The following is a 21,609-nucleotide window of genomic DNA, read 5'->3' as shown; positions in this document are numbered from 1 at the left end:
TTTTACATGCTTGAAAGAATAAATCAAATCAAATAAGCATTTTGTTTTCATAATTTCACAACATTTAATTAATAGAACTATTAATCAAGAAATCTATTAGTAGTTTATTCATTAATAAGAAGAATTGTTTGCAGCTCTAGAATATTTTGGAATGTCTTTTAACATGGGCATTCAATACATAAATGCCCTGGGTAGGTGGCTTTATAATCTAACAGGAAGTTACTGACATATTGACATTCTGCGTTGTCATTCACTGACATCTAGTGGACAAAAGTCATTAAAAAGAAAAAAATACTGTGAATTCAGGTTGAAAAACTTCAATAAAGGTAGCCTTTAGTTTCATTACAGTATGAAAAACATCAACATGAAAGCACAACTGTGTGTGAGTCCTCACCAAGTGGTGGCTGCAGCATGCCTCCATTCTTCTCACAGTTGCCAATAGGCTGGATCTCTGAGGAGTCCACCAGGCGCCAGAAGTCATTCTTGTTGTCGGACCCGTCCAAGCGCAGCCGCAGCCGTGAGCCTGTCAGGCCCACCACTGTAGCGATGCAGGTGGACGTGGTGTTCCGTGGGTCCTGGGCCTCCAGTTTCATCCCCGCCTTGAACTCATTAACTGGTGGTGTGGTACTCTAGAAGATGATTCAGACGGACATATTAGATGATGATGATGATGGATAGCTGGAGAGTGGCAGTGAAATGACAGCAGTGTGGAAAGAAATTTGTACAAAAAGGTTAAATGAATGCAGTACTGCAAGGACCAATTAATCAGCTCACCTGTCTGAAGCACGAGGCAGGTGCAGCGATGGTACCGGTCTCTTTCAAGTATTTCTCCCAACTGAAGTGCCCTGTAAAAGAACAAGAAGATTTAGAAGAAGTTCATATCATATTACAGTAGTGTTAAGATGTGTTCAAGCTTTTGTAAAAATTAAGTTGAATTATATATATCTGCTTTTGTGCAATGTTTTTAAAGCAAAAAAAAAAAAAAAACAACGCAGAGGGCTTAAAATCTATTGACAATACATATAGTAAACTTTGTCTTGATGATTAATGAAACAGCACCACAGACATATCCTTGGACACAGTTTCCTGTCACAACTGCCCAAGGTTACTTTATATACAATGGCTGCTGTGGTTACATACCTTGGTACTGTGAGGGAACCCGGGAGGGTCGTCCACTTCGGGCATGCTTGATCCTTCTGGCATCTTTCCACTCTATAGCTGGCAGGGCCAAGAAAGACAGAGTAAGCTCTCAAACATAAGTGATTTTCTCATCAGTCATTACCTTGCAATTCCTGCCAGTATCTCTGCGCCAACCTATTGTAGGGGATTACAGGACTATTACAAGATAATATACGACTTTGTCTAACAGAAACAAAAATAAGGCATTGGTTGGAATGAACCCAAACTACAATTTGTCACGTTTCCAATTTAATGCACAAGCTGCTGTGAACACTTTCTCGTTAAAGTAATTTTTGTAAAACGTTTGTTATCATATTATGAATGATATAATCTTTTCTTACCTTTCTGTGGCACAGGTTTCCTCATGCTCCAACAATACTGACCAAGCTCACAATGCAACACTGGCCTCTACTCTAAAAACAAGAAAACACACAGAAAACCTATGTTACAGCTGTGTGAACCACACACACCAGTGCGTGAAAAAGACAAGAACTGGCAATGTTAGCTGTGGCTGTGACAGGATAAAATTTTTAAAAGACACCAGTATCTTGAAGTTTGGAGAAATGGGTAGATATGGCACATAGGATCTAAAATATGATAATTTCAACAGTTTAAATAAAGGACTGGAACAAGCTGATGAACAGTATATGATACTGTCATACAGTGTAAAATCTACTTATGGGGATAAAAGGGAGAAACGTTATGCTATGGCACACTAGCAGACAGCGGCAAGTCCAAAGAAGAGGCCCAAAATCAAGCTGACAATGCAGTACACATGAATTTCACTTACTTTTTTCACTTTTAAGATTCTTTATAAGACCAAAACATTTGCTGTACTGACTGTACCTACAGACAGCAATTGATATACTAATTGGAGGGGTCAAAATATTAACATTAAAGTTAAACAGCACTTCAAAATCACCATAAAAGTGAATCAAAATCTCTTAAAATCATAGTGATTGATTTTGGTTGATTGTTTTTGTTAGTATAACTCAGTTGGAACAGTTTTTAATGTTATTTCACACAACAATTCCATGCAGTAATCTCATATGTAATCAAAGCTATCAAAATAGTACTACCAATTATGTCAAACTTACTCTTCTGAAATGTTCTAGTTACACATGTGAGAATCACCAGGTAAAATATTTTATAACAGTCAAGGGTTGTGCTGTTTTGCTGCAGTGTGTGTTTTGTGAGTCATAGACCTGTTAATTTCCTATGTTTAATGTCATGGCATGTCACTAGAGGTCATGTGAGAATGTTTTTAGCTACACACCACTTAATCAACAGACACACACACATGTTGATTTGCTTCATGTTTTGACTACTGCTATGACCAGCTGCAAAGCTGGTAACAGAGACGTCTCGGTTGACGTTTCTGTGTAGTATGGGGCTAGCCCAACCGAGGGGATATAATGTATAGGCCTGGTGGGTTCAGGGTCTTTCATCTTACATCTGCCTGCGAGCAGTTTGGAGGTGCAAGATACCTGAGCGTGTAATGTTAATTTTACCTGTGATCCTTTGAATAAATCAGCACTGTTTTGAAGTTACTTGGACTGTCTCGTCTCTCAGAGTTAGCAATGGTAATAAGAACCAAAGACCTACATTACCAATCAGTGAACAATACATTAGAGAAGGCTCAGGCTCAGTGACTCTTGTAACCCAACAGGCAAACACAACATACAGGTCAACAGCCCAAAGTTACATAAACAAGTGCTTCAAGTAGTTAGATGTCTTATCGCATAATAACACTGTCCCGGTGTGGCATTTAAGTGACATAAAATAAATCCAAATAACCCGAAGCTCTGACCTTTTAAAACTTGGGTATTAAAAAAACATGGTCAAACTACTATGTGAGGACCAACAGTTGTTAACCACCTGCCAAATATTTGAATATCACTAAAACCGCCTCAGCTTTATTATGAGAGCTGTTCTAAACTAACCAGCGTAGACACGCGAGCAAAAGAGGGAAGGCAAGAGACCCACAATGTAATTTAGATGGGGCATGTTCATATAAGCACACCTACCTTAAACCTTCATAACCGTTTAGCAGCGTTTCTTCTTCTAGGATGATTTCTTTTTCAATAGAAGTGCGCCTTTTTCCTCCGCCAAGGGGGACGGCGTCCAAATTAAAGCGACCCGCTCCGTTTTTCCGTCTGGGAAAGTGACAGTACAGAGATTAGAGAGCTCAGTAGGTACACCTACCTCCTGTTGCTAATCCACCGGCTGTTGAAGACTACTGTCAGTTGCCACTCGTCTGACATCAAGATGAAACGTTATGTTTCCGTTTACAGCCAAAACATAGCGTTTTACATGGGCGAAATTTGCTTAGCTCCATTCAAAAACAAAGCCGACACATGGGACACCCCCGCCCTCTCATGTGCTAACTTACATTTGCATGAGCGCTAACGTACACTAGATGTTCATTTATGTGACAGCAGCGGTAATTATGTCATTCAGGAGGAAGATAGCACTAGAGTAACACCAAGGGCACAGACAAGACAAATATATTGCTGAATGAATATTAAACATGCATGCAGCGAGCACAGCCATGCAGACACCACATCAAGCATGCAATGTACACGGCAACACAGACATGCCCAGTGCCCAGTCTGCTAGCTTAGCATGCTAGGCGGCTCGTTAGCTCGCTGATTATAAATATTAGCTCTAGCAAAACGAGAGCATCCCAGCACACTAAGGCTAACTAGCGCTAGGCTGGGCTCAACGCTGAAGTCGAGCCTAGCTCGGTGTATCCAAAGGTGTTTACCTTGCTTTGTAACGTGTGTGACTGTGTGTTTGTTTCTGATGTGGATTTAGCGCTTGTCCGCCATTTTTCCACACAATGAGGAGGGGGTGTTTTGCCAACATTTCTTGTTGGGCAGTGAGGCGGGTAAGCGGCAGGATTGAGACAGGGACGTCAGCGACCCCTGGCGGGCAAGCGACGGTATTTCAACCGTGAAAAAGGCAATTTGATAAATTGAAAAAAATCCAGTTTTAGAGCCGTGTAAACAAAAATCTATCTAATATCCCAAATATCCTTTGTTATTTTTTTACACTCTAGCACACAAACATCTACTGTATGTATCTGTCACTACATTATACCCCCACTGAAACAGTTCTCTTGAGATACACATTTGTATTGTATCTCTTGTATTTTTCACAAACATATAACATAAATGTAAGCACCCCATAAATTTGCTCTAAAAAACTATTTAAAAAATAATTAAATTGACCAGTGTTTAATGCATTAAACTACTACAATTACAATTACACCTGTCCAGGGTGCCCCACCTCTCGCCCAATGTCAGCTAGGATAGGCTCCAGTCCCCCTGCGACCCTATTCAGGAGTAAGCGCTATAGGTAATGGATGGAAGGATGGATTACAATTATAATTATACTACTACAATTTAAACATATCTTTCACAATACTGACATTTCCTAGTTTTTCTAGTTTTTTTAGTTCTTCTTTTGAGATAACAAAATAAAGCCTCATTAATAAACCATCGTTTCTTCACACACTTAATAAACATAGTCATTAATTTATCACAAGAATATGAGAAAAAGACAAATAAGCATTACTGCAGTACAGAGCATTGCTCTAGTTTCATTTAAACTGTTTGAGTATTTGACTAAAAAGGCGGGGTGTTTGCCTTGAGAATAGCATGAATAATAGGTTATCAGTGTATACAAATATTAACTTGTTAACCACTATTTGCTCCTGTTAAGAATGTTAACATTCTAAACAGAATTATGTCAACATCAGAATATACTACAAATAGAAACATTTAATTTTCAAACATAACATAATCCATATTCCCAGAGTGAAACTGGAGCAAAATATCACAGTAGTATGGCTGTAGTAGTGTAATAAACCTGGCACAGAACAATATCTGAAATGATATTCCAGATATATTGTGTAGGTGTAGAAATCAGAAATAGGGGCCATTTGGTAATGCCATGCCAATTAGGTTTGGGTAGCAACTGTAACTATGTGATTTGAAGAAACACCCAGCAGTTCAATTGTGTGTAATGGTCACCTGGCAGCACTGTTAATGCCCATTTCAGCCTACCATGGGCAGGCCATGGCCCAGTGGCCCCCTGCACCCCAGGCAATTATGTTTGGTTTCACACGGTGAGAAGGGTTAATTGGCAGCTCCCACGCGCCTGATTGGACCAGTTTCACGCCTGTCGGGCTTCATTGCATCAAAGGAAGCCTCAGTCTACCAGGCACCATTATTAGCACACACACTAACACACACATACACACCTCATGTACATGCACTATATACAGATTCTTGCTCTCATCTACCATGTACAGATGTGGAGGAATAAACAGGTATGCACCTAACCTGCACAACACACGTGGAAACTTGAAGACAAACAAATATACATAACATAAACATACACACACACACCTACAGAAACACACTCATTCAGAGATATTGTACCACACTTAAGTATTCACCATCCTCATGCAGAAACATATTGTGTTCATGCCTATATGCAGTATGCACACAATCGTTAGGAAAATCAAGGTCTGGATGATTTTACCTCTATCACTAGGGGTCAGTGTTGCTTTATATAAAGCAAGACCACATAATCTGATACCTCACTGCGTTTCCATCATCACAGTGTATGTGAGCTTTTCTCTGTGCACGGTGCCACTTGTTAGCAATTTTACAGCTCTCTATCAATTTAAAGCTCTCAGATCTTTATTTTAATGATGATTATTGCTTTGTCACTTTTCAAAAAATATGTTTTTCATTTTTTATTATGTAAACTTCTATGGTTTTGTTTCTTTTTCATGTAGATTGGTATCAGATGTAGAAAATGAGAAATGCCTGTGTTGCCATAATTATAGGCAAACCAGCTGTTGTGTAGTGAAGCTATGCCTACTGTGTATTCTGTGCCTGTCTATGAGTCTGGGTCTTCATGTGGTTCTAGTTTTTATTAATAAGGCTTTAACCGCTGAGCTTCCAGTAGGCTATGAGAGTCCATCATCAGCATTCCCAAGCTTCAGCAAATTCCACACACAACACACATGAGTAGAACAAATTCTGTGAGCTTCAAAAAAATTGTTTCGTAAATGAAACACTGATGAGTGTAGTCAGTGAAAGTCTGTAGATACAGTAGTTGAAAATCAGTTTTTAAATACAAATGCACCTAAATGTTCTTCACTAATACCATAGACTCACTATAAACCTAGAACACTTCAAAACAAGAAGATTAGAAAATTATAAAGAGAGGTATAAAATATGTGACCCTGCAGCTTCAAGATCAAGACGAGATAAGCAGGATAATGTGGCCCCCTTTCAAAACATGCAAATTATTTATATAAACCACAGTTTAATATGCAGATGCAAGTGCCTTTGATAGTTGTCATCAGAAGTAATTTTCACTTATAACGTTAGCATGTTTCTATAGATACATCTAATGAAAATATAAAAAGAGCCTGTAAATGTACAAATTTGAGACAAATCTTTGAGTGTTAATGCAAATGTAAATTCTCATAATATTGGTAGCATTTGTCTTTTGGCAGCAGTATCAGTTTTTGGTCTGTTTGGAATGTCTTGCTTGCTCTTTTCATTTTATCACGCTAATTGAATCTGGCTCTTTTAGCTGGCAATGTGTTTTTGGATTTTCAAACATGTTGCTGTAGGTGTCCACTAGCCAATGGCTCCACTCCAACATAGTGGTCTGTTTCTGCACATACAGACAGTGGAGCAAGGATCTTTTCTCACTGTGTCTCCTTGTCACTTTCAGCACTCTGGCACGTTCCAACAAAGTCGTCCCTCTCACACATACACAAATACCCAGACACAAACACAGACATAAATAGACAAGCATACACATCCATGACCATGTACACACAGTGAGAGTCAGACTGAGTGTGTTCCTTCCCAACTATGCCTCAGAGGATTCAACGCTTGTACCACACACAAGGACTTGCATGCGCGCACACACTCATAGAGTCCTGATACACACTTGCCATCTCTGCTGGCATCCTGCGAGGGACGTGCAAGAGAGAGCCAGAGCATATGTTGGATAGACGCTTGTGGAGGGGGATATTTCTCTTTGGATGTTGTCTTACAAACTCTGATGGCATGGCGCAGAAAGAAAGCTTTTTTTTATTTTGGTCCAATTTATTAATCCTTTTAGGCAATGTTCTCTGTTCAGAAATGCAAATTGAATCAATCTGAGGCTGACTTTAAGACTTTTCAAGTGGGATTTAATTAGAAGCCAGGGCCTGCAGTTTTTAATGAGAGAGGGGGTGGAGAGATGGAGGAAGAGAGAGAGGAATGGGGAGGGAGAATGAGTTGTGGTTTTGATCTAGGGTCCTGCTGGAAAAAGCACACACAAACACCCACAACATACACACATACAACTATACACACATACAGTGTGTGTTTGTGCATGTATGCACTGTATGTACTGTAGAGCTGCGTATCAGGCTGATGCCCACTGTTTGGTTTTTCCTCATTTTCCTCATCTCCATCTTTTAAGAGTTCAACCAAAGATATTATTTCTTCAATATATCTCAAACTTCAACACAACCTATAGTGTATATTGGCATAGATGGTTGTGTATTTTATTATTGCTCTTCAACGTTAGAACTCCTCAACAGTACAAACAAACAAAAACAGAACAAACAAATAAAAACTACTAGACATCTCCAACGTGTGAGGGTATGTAAAGACATAAATGTGAAGATGGTTAGTGGACAAAAAACATACCTACCTTAAGCTGGAAAAACAAGTTAATACAGGTTTCCAGAAAGGTACATCTCACTCACAATCTTCACTCATAGAGAAATATTATGTAATATTACACAGAACATTGTGTATGAGAAATACCTGATGATTTTCCATATTTACTAATTTTTGTTTAAAGCAATGAAAAGTTGTTCGTGGATGGATTACTAAACAGGACCTCCAGGCCCAGGAGACCGTTAAGCCTGTGCTTCTATATAAAGTGACTATTATTACCTTTTCTTGATGGACAGCCAGAGAGCTCAGCCAAAAGTGGGGATGCTTTGATCACATTGTTCAGCAGCTTAGTTATATTAGACCTACAAAAATGTCACCACAAAAAGATCTTGAGTGTGGGGCTGCTAGTGGGTGGCTTTTTACATGTCGGTGTCAAGGGGCTCATTATGTCATAATCCATCCATGTTTTTATTACATTGGTTAACAGCCTTTTTGGCTGCTATGGCCCTTTAAAAGGAACCACAAATTTAACTGAGCAATGAGCAATTCAACCAAAGAATGATTTTAGTTTTTTTTTCCTGCGTTTTTCTGCCTTTTTGTCCAGTTATTACTTTTATAATCCCTTGAGAACCAGCTGGGTTTGTCCATTCTCGCCCACTTTACTACTGACAAATGCCTGTTTGAATGCAAATGAGCACACTTATATACTGTATGTGTGTATTCAGTTATGTACATGCCAACACGTTTGAGTTATTTTTACTTACGGTAATTCCTACATTTAGATCCCGACACTCCCTTATAAATGAGACAGCACATTCCTTCAGTGTAAAACTAGTCCTTGGATTTGTGAGAGATTCCACTGCAGTTTGGCTATCATGTGCTATGCCTGATACATTTTGGAGAAACATGGCACTGTTGAAAAGGGTGAAGTCAGCCTGGGGATGTAGTTTGAGAGCTCATGCATTCATCGCTACAGTTACTCTCTGCCATATGCTTTCCCACTCCCCTCACGATTTCCTGTCAGCCACAAAAATTGGGGCCAAGGTTGGAGAGCCCTGGCATTTTTCAGGGACTGTGTGACATCTTCACAGCCCGAGTGTCTGATTTTTGATTTGTTATTTGCGCCTTTGTGTTGTCATCCACTAGGAAAAGTGAAGGGGAACTGTTTTATTCATTACTGCGCCTAACTTGACCATTTCCAGTTAAAGTTTTCTCTCTGCTGCTGTTTCTCATAAAAGCTGTGGATTGAAAAAGCAGCAAAAGATAAATGTCAGGAAGATTATTTCAAGCTTGGGACACTTTATATATAAGAATAAACATGAAATGATATGCATGAAAACAGCAATTTTAGATGCCAAATGGAGTTGATGTACAGTAGTAAAAGAACAGCAGAAGAAGGGAAGGCTGCCATGGAGAGACATGAATTTACCCATTAAAGTGAGAACTCTAGTATGTGCACTAGAGAATGCTTGACAACTAGTTGATACTGTCAATGTTTAAATAATACTAATTAATCTCCATCATTGAAACATGTAATTAATCTCTCTCTCACCCTCTCTGGCTGTCTCTCTGTTGCTTTCTCGCTCACATTTAATGGAACATGAAAGAGAAACCCAAAGAGGCAATGTTGTGTTGTGGCTCTAGCTGAGGGACTCACATCAGAGGAGAAGGCAAAGAGACAGACGGGTGGACATGTTTTGACAAACAGACAGTTGGTCCAAAACTCCTCCCTATCTTACCGCTCTGTGCCTTCTCCCCCTCGATCCCTCTATTTCTGTGCCTTTGAACTCAGGCCTTCATTAACAATCTGCTGATTAACAGGCTTGGGAGCACGGGGGGTAGACGAATCAGAGAAGAGACAGAGGTAGAAGAGAGCAACTGAGACAGAGAGAGAGAATAAGTGACGGGGAAACAGGTTTGAGTATGGCTACGGTAAGGCTATGCTGAGACCAACAGCACTGTGTGAAAAAATCAAAGCCTCTTCAGTTTCAGTCAGACCACTGGGGTTGGCACAGTGATGGTGCCAACGCAGAGAGCTTCTGCAAACAAGATGCAGGGATGTCCGTCAAAAAAGATGAAGCTGCTTCGACTTCTGCTATAATGCAGTGCAGTGTCATCCAGCAGCACAGTGTGGTGTCCAGCTGGTAAGTGTTCATGCAAGTTTACATTTCTGGTACAGTAGATGACTTGACAACATGGATGCTATATTACTGCTGTCTATGTCACATGTGTTTTTTTTTTAGTTGTATTACATTGTACTTATTGTATTTATCATTGTATGAACACTCCACACACACATTTCATGTTTTTTAAAGAAACCAAATTTGGGAATTATGAAACTGATACATATATGTTCTTTACAAGTAAACTTTGGACCTCAACTGTATGTGTAAAGTTATAAAATCCTCTTATCAGCATTGTAGTTGAATCACTAAACCTCAAGTCTGAGTCGAGTCCTCATTATCCAACAGTCGAGCCCGGGTTGAGTCCCCCTTTACCCAAGTCTGGGTCTTCAAGGTCTTCATTAAATGCAACTGACATAGCTCTCATCATTTTCAAAGGAGTTTACTTTCTGTATTTGACACAATAGCTGAAGAAATGCACTTGCAAACACACACATGGACATGCACACACACAATACTTAGAAATCAACAGTCAACAGTGAACAGCCAAATTATTATTTATTACAAAAAAAGAAAAAAGAAAAAAGTCAGAGTTTGAGTCTCCAACTTTCGTGTCTGAATGCAGTCAGTGCTCAAGTCTGAGTCACTGGTGCTCAAGTCCAAGTTGAGTCACTGGTTTGACATCTGATAAGCCCTAAAATATCAAGATCATAGGTCCATTGATCAAAGCAGCCTTCATGAATTGAATTTCATCAACGCCAAAGCGGAATAATTATCCCAAATTGATAAATCTGAAAAAGCAGGTTGCATATTTCACTGTAGATGAGGAAATTGGGCTATTAAAGAACAATGATGTAAGCCTGGTCAGATACTAAAGATAGATGGCAACTTTACGCAATTACATAACTACTTTAAAACACTGGTCAGAATAAGGCTGAGGCTGGCTGTAATAAAACATTGTATAGTTGATCACAGAGAGCAAGTCAGAACTGAGACTTAATCTGATGAGACTTTGTATTGCAGAGTAACTGCACAGTTTATTTCTTGTTGTGTACTATTTGTGTTGGACAGTTTTGTTGTTTGTCAACTGAAAGTGGACAACAAAAACTAGAAAATGAGATTTATGGAATTTGAATATTCAGCATTTTCATCATCAGTCAGCACAGTGTGGACATAGACAAAAAGAAGGAGAAAGCAGTGCTGACACAGAGAGAGAGAGAGAGAGAGAGAGAGAGAGAGATAGTGGCCAAGACTGGGAGAGACTGAAAAACACAGAGGAAGAGAGACAGGCTGAGTCAGCGGGAGAGATAGTGGCAAAAAGTCATGCTGATGAGCAGAGACAGAGAGATAGAGTCTGTCTGATGGACAGAGAGAGAGACAGACCGACAGAGGAAGAGAATGAGGGACAGGCCTGTTCTGAATTAATGACTGCTCTCTTCCAAAGATGAATCTTCTCCTGCTCTCCCCTCAGAACCCAGCTGACAAATGAAAAGAAAGTCAGTTCAATGACTGTGGATTACACAGATAAATAAATAAGCCAATACATAGATGAATAAAGGTCATGGAATTCCTGAAAGACAGATTATGATTGATGTCCTGCCAGTGGAGCCCATTTGCATGTGAGTGAGTTTTTTCTGTGTTTTTATTTTAGTGTGTTATGGTTATGTACGGGTATGTACCCAAGCTGCATGTGGTTTGGTGCGTGCTATGTTTTTATTGTGTGTTTCCTGCCGTGCACATACATGTAATTGCAGTAGTCTATGAATGTGTTGGCTGATATTTCTATGTGTGGGTGCATTTGTGCATGTTGTTCATGTGATTATAACTTTGTGGTTGTGAGTTTCTGCTTGTATGTGTTGGTATTTACTCACATGTGGGTTTGTGAATGTGTCTTTGTGATAGTGTGTTCAATATCCATTTTTATTTGTGTGTGTGTGTGAGAGAGAGATGAGTGGGGGGCTCTCTGGTGAGTCTCCTTAACATCAAACAGCTGGAAGTAATAAAATATTTAGGAAGCGCTGGGAGTCTGTGAATATTAATACTGCCTTTTCCTTCTGTCTCTCAAATCTCCTTCTCTTTTCCCCTTTTTCTGGTTCTATTTTTTTCCTCCCACTTACTCCCACCCGCCACCCTGACTCACACAACTTCCATCCTCCTCTTCTACATCTCTGTTTGTCCTCTCTCTCTTTGCTTCTTTGGTCCAAACTCAAGCTCTAACTCTCTCTAATGCTCTGATTCTGGTCCCGTTGATCTTGTTTATGGGGGAAGCAAAGTCATTTAATTGGGAGTCTATTCTGCCCGCCGGAACACAGAGTGATGGAGAGAGAAGAAGGGAGCTGACCTATGCCGTTCTGTCATGTTTGCAGCTAAAGCGTCTCATTGTGTGGGGATATGTGGTGTCACAGGTCCTCTACTCCAACAAGCAGCAGAGTTCACCATGCTGCACCCTGCCATGTCAGACATAAAAGAGGGCCAACAGGCAGATGTGCAAGGAGAGCCACAAGACATTTTGGCCTGACCATGATGGAGACCTGTGGCTCTAATTTTACAAGTATGTGCTCAATGCACAGCTTTGCACCTTAAAAGAATTACGAAAGCCAGAGTCAAGAGCATTAATATGTGTTGACAACAATTCTTAATGTAGCATCCTTTACTACTAAATACCCTGGTGTGGCCTATGAAGTTAGGAGTAATTTAAAACCTATGCAGGCACAGGGAGACCATGCAAACTCCACACAGAAAGGCCCGGGATTGGTCTGGGGTCAAACCCAGAACCTTCTTGCTGTGAGGTGACAGTGCTATCCACTGCTCCACTGCATCACCTTGTATAAGTCAATCCATCCATTGTGTCAGGGACTCTCAACTAATGGTCCACGGCCTCCTGGAGGTCTATGAAGGCATTGCAAGTGGTCCCTGACCATGCATCCAATAATGTAGTTTCACTGGAGGAATCATTTTTAAATTTTATTTTTAACACATTTCCATGTAGTACTTATTGTTTGTCAATAATCTTATTCATAGAAATATATTCAATTTAGAAAAGCCAAGGTGACTTTCAGGATTAAAATGGTGCCTATTCATCTTACCCACCCCACAGCAGTGGTCCTCAGGTTACTTCTTAAAAAGAATTAGGAAAAAATCCCTGCAGTAGAGGTTCATGGGGGCCTGAAGCCACTGTACGGGTTTGATTTAAAAATATTAGATATGCTTCTTGTCATTCAGGTTCTGCATGAACAATCACTGACCAAAGATTTGCTAATATTTTATCTTAGCTTTGTATAAACACTTACAGTTGTCATTGCTTTGATTATCTTTGCTCCAGTGCTTTTGCACAGGAGAACAGGAAACAGGACAAACTGACTTCAGCACAAGGTTGTGAAGGTCATTTGATTTGAGCTGCCATTTCAAGGATGCCATGCTCTTTATCCCTCCTAACACAATCATCTCTGTATGCATGTGAGATGGACATGCAAAGAAACAAGCAAGCACTGTGTTTCTTATACTGTATGCTTATGAAACCAAACAGACAAAAGATCAAGCTTCCGCACAGGAAACACTAACACTTATAGCCAGGCAGAGAGGAAGGCAGGTAACAGACTAACAGGGAAGAATGAGGCAGAGTGAGACACAGGCAGACTGACAGTGAGACAGGCTTCAGGCAGGGAGACAAAGAGATATAGTCATACTGAAGGACAGGCAGATAGGAGGGCTGGCTGTTGTCAGCATCAGTGACAACAACAGCAGCAATGTAATTATAGGCTTTCTGATTAAAATCAATCTCATTTCTGCCACTCACAACACATTTCACTGCTGAAAATATCTGTGCTGCTCTGACACCTTGACTGGGGAGAGAAAAAGGAGCAAGTCAAGGTGAATAAATAGACATGAATTAAAATGAACTATAGTGAAGTTGCATTCTTGTTGTGCTTTGCAAATGACTTCCCAAATGTAATTTCTTCAAAGTGTTTTTACAGTTCTCTATGTTTCTATTGGCTTTCTGTTTAATAAATTGTGACCTAGAGTAGGTGGTTTTATTGTTTGTTGTCAGTGGCCGCTAATGCTACTGTAGCTGCCTACTTAGTTCTCTGTATCAAGTGTGTGTGTGTGTATATATACATATATACACACACACATATGTGAGGGTCATGGTAGAAGAAAATTGAGAAATGGATGCCAGAGCAAGTTCACGCTATTTGTGTGCGATGAGGATCCTCTACATTTGAGTTGTTCACAGTCAAGGGTGTAGTTCTTGGCCTACAAGGTCTGCCAGGCTCAGACAGAGTGGTCTTGTAGAGTGCTGCAGCAGTGGTACACCAGTCCATGGAAATGTTTGTGTCATAGACAAACTAAATGCAGTTTATTTCAATTGTGAAAGCTCTAATGTCTAAATTGCTGGCGAATGGACGCTGCCCAGGTGGAGACCTGTGGCAGGTGTTGTGCGGTTGTGTGCTGAGAATGGTTTTAATCATTCTTTTCTGTCTTAAATCAGCTCTCTTTTATTGTCAACATTTTAACCCAGTCGCCATGGTCTCTAAATAGCACTTTTTAAATCTTTTTTTCATTCATTCATACAATAGACTTATAATAACTAAATATTTCTCCCTTTTCCACTTAAGGAGACAAAGACACACAAAGTGAATGAGTGAGACAAAACAGAGAAACACACAGTGGACAAAGAAAAGAAAGACTGACTGAAAGAGAGATTGAGAGAGAGAGACACAGAAGGAAAAGGTGTCAGTGTGGAGAGGATTTATGAGTGGGGCCTGTCTGTTGGCTACAGGCCTGGTCCCTCTGTGGTCCACTCCTCTGTAATATTCATTGCTCCTCAGGCTCCTATGTGTCTGCCTGTGGCTGCAATGTATACACATGAGTACACACACACTCTTACACGCACTTATATACTGTAGAAACACGGGTGTATGCATGTACATATAAAGTAGATCACTCAGTACAGTGGAATTCAGTCACTGTACAATTATCCTTCTACTATGTTATTGGGCAGTTAACATCTGCTCCCTCTTTTTTCTTTTCCTTGTTTCCCACCTCTTTCTGTTTCAGTCTGTTCATCTCAGACTGTTTAAGATCAAAACTCTCTACCTGACTCACACATTCAGAAACCAGGGACTGAAATGCATCCCAAATCCCAAGATAAAGCATTTGACCATCAGCCCCCCGATCCCAATGTCCGCACTCACAGACTCACAGACTTCGAGGTGCATTCCCACTGAGTTAGTGAGGGCTTTCCCACTGTGAAATCATCATGTCCATGGGGGCCCTCTTGCCTTCATTTTGAGCCCTTTATGCTTACTTTCCTTAAATCGGCATTTCTGCAGACTTTACCTGAGGGAATTCCCCACAGTTCATTGCACTGTGACATGGGATTAGCCTACCCGGGGAAGGCTGGAAACATAAATAAGATAAACAAAAGCCCTAAAAAGGAGATAAGAAAAATTAAGAAGACGAACAGCGAACGAGCAATCATTCTTACGTTAACCAGTGTTATTCTATTTTGGTATGTTGCTTAGGACAAAAACATCTTCTATATAGTGTAACTTAAACTTATACATCCTATGTTATGTACCTATTTCAATCACCAACAATTTATTTTATTTTTTGCTTAATGATGCCGTCGACAAAAACATATATTAAAAATCATTGTGTGGATGCTTTACAGCATCCACACAATGATTAGGTAATTGACAATTGCCCTTCATCCACTCTGTAAAACAAGAGCCTGGATCACATTTAAATCGGCCAGTCAATTCCTGAAGTGTCTTGGCTGTGAGGAAAGTGAAAAGCGTAAAATAAAAAGCTCTAAACCCACAATAGTTTGAAACATGGGCTTGGTTTGGTGTTGTCATGGTGATCTGGTAGCCTAAGTCACGAAGTGCTGTCTCATTCCTATTTATACAATTTCCAACCCTTGCAGACTCTTGCACTCGATCACTTATAGGTGACGTCATGAAAGTCTTTGAGGGTTCAGAGCTTCAGACCTTAAGGAGACCAGTCGGACTGGGCTAGTGACTAACAGTTTTTTAAACTGCTCTCCTCCAGTACAGGCTTTGATTGGCATGATGTCTAAAGACAGCACACTGTGGAAGAAAAGGTAGTCCAGTCAGATACACATTAAGAAACTGAAGTTTTATAGGAATTGGTTACAGCTGATGTGATGAAAAATGCTTTGTCCTTGTGGGACAAAAAAAATCTACAAGGATTCTGCTGGGAGAGCAGTAAATGTTAACAAAGACAAATATTAGATCTTATTAAAATCGACAACACCTAACGCTTAACACATAAAGAGAAGGCTGTGAAGGGAGCTACAGCAGAACACAATGTTGATATAAAAATATCCAATGCATATAGTGATACTTATTTGAGTAACATGATTGTTATAAGAATCTGAGTCAGCCAAAACTAAGAATGCAAGTTGAAGGCTGAAATTACAGTTTAATGTAAATGCCTCTGTGACTTTATGCAGAAAAGGGTGTTACTGGTTACTACAAGTTGCAGAGGCTTCCAGAGCAGCTGATGAGCAGTAGACATGTAGATAGACATGTCCAGTAGACATTGCATAGAGCAAGCTGATGGGTTTGATTCAGGTCCTGTCAAGTAGAAACACCATCTATGTAAACCTCCTGTGTACATTTGCTTAAGTGAAGCTTGAAGATGCATAAATGTCTCACCTTCACGAGACAGAGCTGAAAGCCAAATGTATTTTGTTTCAAAGAGTCAGTGATGTTTACAATTTAATATGCATCTTGACATGTTTTATCTGCCGATGTCTGATCGAGGGCGACAGTTAGCAGCCCCAGTTAAAAACATACTGTCAAAATAAAGTATAATGCACTGTATGTAATAACATTTGATACTTAAGGTAAATTTTATATGAAAAAGCATAAACAAATAAGCTCACATGCACTTAATACAGTAATACTATCTTATACATATTGTGCAAATATAAAAACATATTTAAAAACTATCAAATACTATGCTGTAGATATAAAGTATGCACCCACACATGTACACACACACACACACACACACACACACACGCCACTGCTTCAGATATTCAGTGCAGGAAAGACCTTGATCTTGTCATTTTCCCCTTTCATGGATATGTAAGGAGCTCACAGACTACACAGAGAGAGAGAGAGAGAGAGAGAGAGAGAGAAAGTCAAGGCCTTCATTGACAGTATTACAGTTTTTTCAATTGCTAACACATAATTTTAGCAACAGGACTCACTGTCCCAAAACACTTTACACAATTCAAGGAACCACACACCCAAAGTGCAAAACACCTCACATGCCCTAAGAGGATTCTGCAGGGAAAGACCATTGAAGTGCCCAGAAATCTGCACAAAATACTAATTTCACTACAAAAACTAAGATTTAGTTTTTTCTTTACAGAAAATGTATGCTACACAGTGGATATTACAGTTGTGCAAACACAACATATCAATATTAATAATGCTGTAAAAAACAAAACAAAATCACTAGAATTACGGTTGTGCAGTGACTCTGCCAACTATTCAAATTCACAGGTATAGGACAGAAGTGAGATCACTGGGCTTGACCTTTGACCCCCAAAATCTAATCAGTTTATCTTTGAGTCCAAGTGGACATCTGTGGCAAATTTGAAGAAATTCCCTCAAGGCATTCCTGAGATCTCACGTTCACAAGAATGGGACAAAGAAGGGCTGCATCGTGTCGCCTAGCTCAGTCTGGCCACAGCACTTCATCAACCTTGCATGCAGTGTCCTCCATGGCTAGACTGCAATGGAAGAAACACCTCAGCAGCAACCACATCGACGACATCATGCCTCCCATTGTTGTTGTAAAGAGGTCACTCATCTGTCATCTTTTTTATAGTGCTAACATCTGGATTAATGAGTCAACAACTAAACAATAAGGTGTTTGGCCAGGTGGCACAAGTTTTTTTCTAATTGATTGAGGAGTGTGGCATTTTGAATTGCAGTGTTTTGAAAAGGCCAAAAAGAAACATCATGGTAAGTTCTGTGTTATGTAGAGAACTGTGTGTAGTGTTCTGCACAAAGTATTATGTTAAATTGCAACATGGGTGAAAAGCAGAAAATGTGTTTAGAGTTTTGAAGAGATGAGCTGAATTTTTGCTCCCTGGATGTCAGTTTTGTTTAATTGTGCCAAGTGTGCCATTTTAACCTATTAGCAATGTGCTATACATGTCCACATTGCACTGAGCGGAGCTTAATGGGAATTCCTCTGCCGTGACCCCGGTCAAGGAGCCCACAGCAGTGTGACAGGCCAGCCAACAAAGAGGCCACAGGGATCAAAGACAGCAAGGGAGAAGTTAGTGAAGGACGAAGGGAGGAATCCAAAGAATGTAGGTAAGAAAAAGAAGGCAGAGAGGAAGTGAATGAAGCAGATGTGGGTCAAGTAGGAATAGGAGCATCAAATGAGTTCTTATATTGGCAGTGGAGATGTTACAAAGAAAAAGAAGACCTGATGGAGAAAAAGTAAAGGAGGGGGCAGAGGGATGCGAGAAATTCACGAGGGGGTCAGGAAGAGAAGAATATTTCTGAGTATTTGTGATGTGTTCAAAGTGAGTGCATGAGGGATTTCATGGTAAGAAAGAAAGAGAAATAAAGAAGAAATATAAAAACATCAGTGGCATCAAAACAGCAAAAGAAAGAAAGACAAAGGGACAACTTGAAAAATGTATGGTGTGTGTGTGTGTGTGTGTGTGTGTGTGTGTGTGTGTGTGTGTGTGTGTGTGTGTGTGTGTGTGTGTGTGTGTGTGTGTGTGTGTGTGTGTGTGTGTGTGTGTGTGTGTGTGTGTGTATCCCTCTTAGAAATGTGTGTCCTGTCTGGCTGGCACTTGTGATCCTCTCTCTCTGCCCAGGACACTTCTAGAGGATGTTGAAAGGTAAAGACAGATAAGTAACTATATCTTAACAGTGTATACGGTATTTGATTACATAATTATTATAATGTTAATCAATATTTTAATAATTTTTTCTATAGGAATCCCTTAACATTCTTGTTTTAATTATTTGAAATACACCCAAGGTATAAAATGAAACACTGTCTCTGTCAATTAGTTCATTTGTAAATGCATTCATTTTTGTTAATTTGGGTTTATTTTATTACCTAATTATCCTGAGTGATAGAGTTTAAACACTATTTTAAATCATTTTTAACCCTGCAGGGTAAAACACTAAATGCTGTTAGTTTATTAGTATATTATTAGAAAATGCTCAGATCATTACATTTTGAATATTAGCACAAGATGCTGCCATAATCCATAAATGAACAGTGGTACTATTCAACATATAACCGTTAAAACTGAGCAGAGATGCTGTGAATGTGTGTGTCTAACAAGAGAGTGGTATTTGAATGGATGTTGTGTGTGTGAGTGTGCGTGTGTGTGATGATGGGTTCACTTATGTAACAGCTACAAGACAAAATCAAGGACAAGAATAAAAGACACTGAGGCAGTAGGGACCTGCAGACAGAGCATTTTGTACTAAGACAGCATAAATGAGAGAAAGCACTGAGACAGTCCAACTTTGTGAATTATTTATTTGTTAAAATATTGCCCAATAAACACACTTTGTTTACACAGTGTAAACTGTAATGTGGTCTTCACAAGTACCAACATACAAGTAGAAATTAGTGACGTTGCCTGTGATACCTCAGCTGAAGTACATGATGTAGATTCACTCAGCAGACAGACAGTCAGACAGAAAGGCCTTGCAGAGAGTCTGGGTTTAGAAGTGGCCTTCTGTGATCTCTGCCACTTCCAAACAGCATCAGGAAAGTGTTGCTCTGGCCGCCAGCCGGGCTGTCGCCACAGGGACCCAATTCAAAAAACCCCCAGCTAAACCATCTGAAAGATGTCGAAGGGGAAGTGGGGGGTTGAGGGGCTGAAGCTACAAAGACCCAGTGAGAGTGTGGTTTCTTAAAGACCCCCATATACTACTATCACCTGAACCACTAATCAAAGTCCCAGGTTTCTCTTTACTTTCCCTGTGCATTTTTCTTTCTCTCTTTTCTTTTCTTTCTCTTTCCTCCTGTTTCTGACTTTGAAGTTGTTAAAGTGAAATGAGATTCCCATATTTTCTCTCTGAGTTCAAGTGTGTCCCTGGTTCTCTCTCCCTCTGTGTCTTGTTTCCTCCTTTAGCTCGGAGAGAACAATTCAAAGTGTACTCTTAATGGCTTACATGTGTTTCGATTAAGAAGCTAGCATGCACTTCCCATTTTAATAGGCTTTCTGTGCTCTTAGTTCACTGCTGGGCTAGGTTATGTGGTGGGGATTTGGAGATCAGGGCTTTTAATTGCCAAGCTATGACAGGAATGTGGTTAGTCAGATGGTAGGAATGTGGCATGGCAGACACACACATTTTTTCTGGCTTTTGGACACATTTGTGGGTACGATGCTCAAACAATATGGGCACCACATACACATCAATACAAATGCCTCAAAACAATGTGAGGTAATAGGTTGTGTTAGGTGAGAGAGAATGTATTATTAAAGCCAAGGTGCATACTCTACAGTAAATGTTCTAGTGAGACTTTATCTGATTAAACACACTAAAGCATCTTTCCTTCCTCAGTTCAAGAGTAGGATTTTAAATTAGCAGGATTAGCCACACTGCTATTTGTTATGCTAGCAGGTATTTGTACACACGTCCTTGAGACTGAGTGGGGGCATCTCGAGAGAGGAATTTAGTATTTACAAATATAAATGACACATGTACAGCAAGTGTAGTGCAATATTTTACCTTTATAGTGTTCAGTGTGAAAGCCAAACACTGAAAGCATTTGTAAAATTGTTAGGGCTGTTTGGGGGGCAGCAGCCACACACATTTCAGTTTTTAAAAAGTGATATACACAGTAATATACTGTGTATATAAGCTGGACTGCACAAAGAGGGCCCTCTCGCTCACTGTCTGTTTTGTTTTCTCCTCTCTTGCCCTGTAAAATACTTTGCAGGCCCAAACAGCCCTGCAGGTAAAGAAAAAAGAAAAATACACTGGGTGTAAAATGATTCCAGCCCTATAAAGTTAGAAAAAGGGAAGAAAGAAAATGGGTGCACCCAATGTTGCATTTGAACTAATGATGGGTTGGTGGGGTGTTGGTTTCAGCAGAGGAGTGAGGAGGCCGGTGATGCATGTGATGCAATCATCACCTTTTGTCCAAAGCATGGTTAAAATAAGCCAGGCCTCAGCAGTTTGTGGTGTGACCACAGGGTCATGCCAGGGCATGTCTGTGGGTGTTCATTTGATGGAGACAGGACAGGGCTGGAACAGGGTGGAAGAAGTTAAGGAGATGATGAGGAGGAGAAGAACAAGAGATGGGGGGATGCAGAGAGCTGCGGAGACCAGAATGGACAGAGGAATCGAGGGAGGAAATGGAAGATGCCAAAATGCACATAAACATGTGTGTCCAAACACGACCAAGCACATGCACACACTCACATCCACTCCAAGTCACCCTATTATTATCATTATTCAAGTGTGACTGCAAATGGTCCCCCTGAGCAACAACAGAACAGAGCAATGAGCCCATAAACAGATAGCAGTGTTAGCATTTTTGATGAGGCAGCAGCCACACACACACCT

General features: G+C 40.1%; 1 protein-coding gene across 3 annotated transcripts in view; it reads right to left on the bottom strand.

The window, feature by feature from the left end:
* Positions 1 to 4,042, bottom strand: part of LOC109954703 (Scm polycomb group protein homolog 1) — a 24,743-nt gene extending 20,701 nt beyond the window's left edge. For 2 of the 3 annotated variants that reach the window (XM_020590209.1, XM_020590211.1), the window contains exons 1-6: positions 3,947 to 4,042; positions 3,207 to 3,335; positions 1,521 to 1,592; positions 1,141 to 1,218; positions 775 to 845; positions 395 to 629 (exon numbers count right to left, since the gene is read on the bottom strand). In XM_020590209.1, the coding sequence (XP_020445865.1) occupies positions 395 to 629; positions 775 to 845; positions 1,141 to 1,218; positions 1,521 to 1,545 (409 nt within the window). In that variant the 5' untranslated portion in view covers positions 1,546 to 1,592; positions 3,207 to 3,335; positions 3,947 to 4,042. Of the gene's footprint in view, positions 1 to 394; positions 630 to 774; positions 846 to 1,140; positions 1,219 to 1,520; positions 1,593 to 3,206; positions 3,336 to 3,571; positions 3,786 to 3,946 lie in introns of those variants that run through there. The other variant, XM_020590210.1, reaches the window with a different exon arrangement.
* Positions 4,043 to 21,609: the final 17,567 nt, after the last annotated feature.

This window comes from Monopterus albus, unplaced genomic scaffold (assembly GCF_001952655.1).
Source record: "Monopterus albus unplaced genomic scaffold, M_albus_1.0 scaffold11.1, whole genome shotgun sequence".
NCBI classification, from domain to species: Eukaryota; Metazoa; Chordata; class Actinopteri; order Synbranchiformes; family Synbranchidae; genus Monopterus; species Monopterus albus.
Note: the sequence above shows the minus strand (reverse complement) of the source record. Positions and strands in the feature narration are given on the sequence as shown.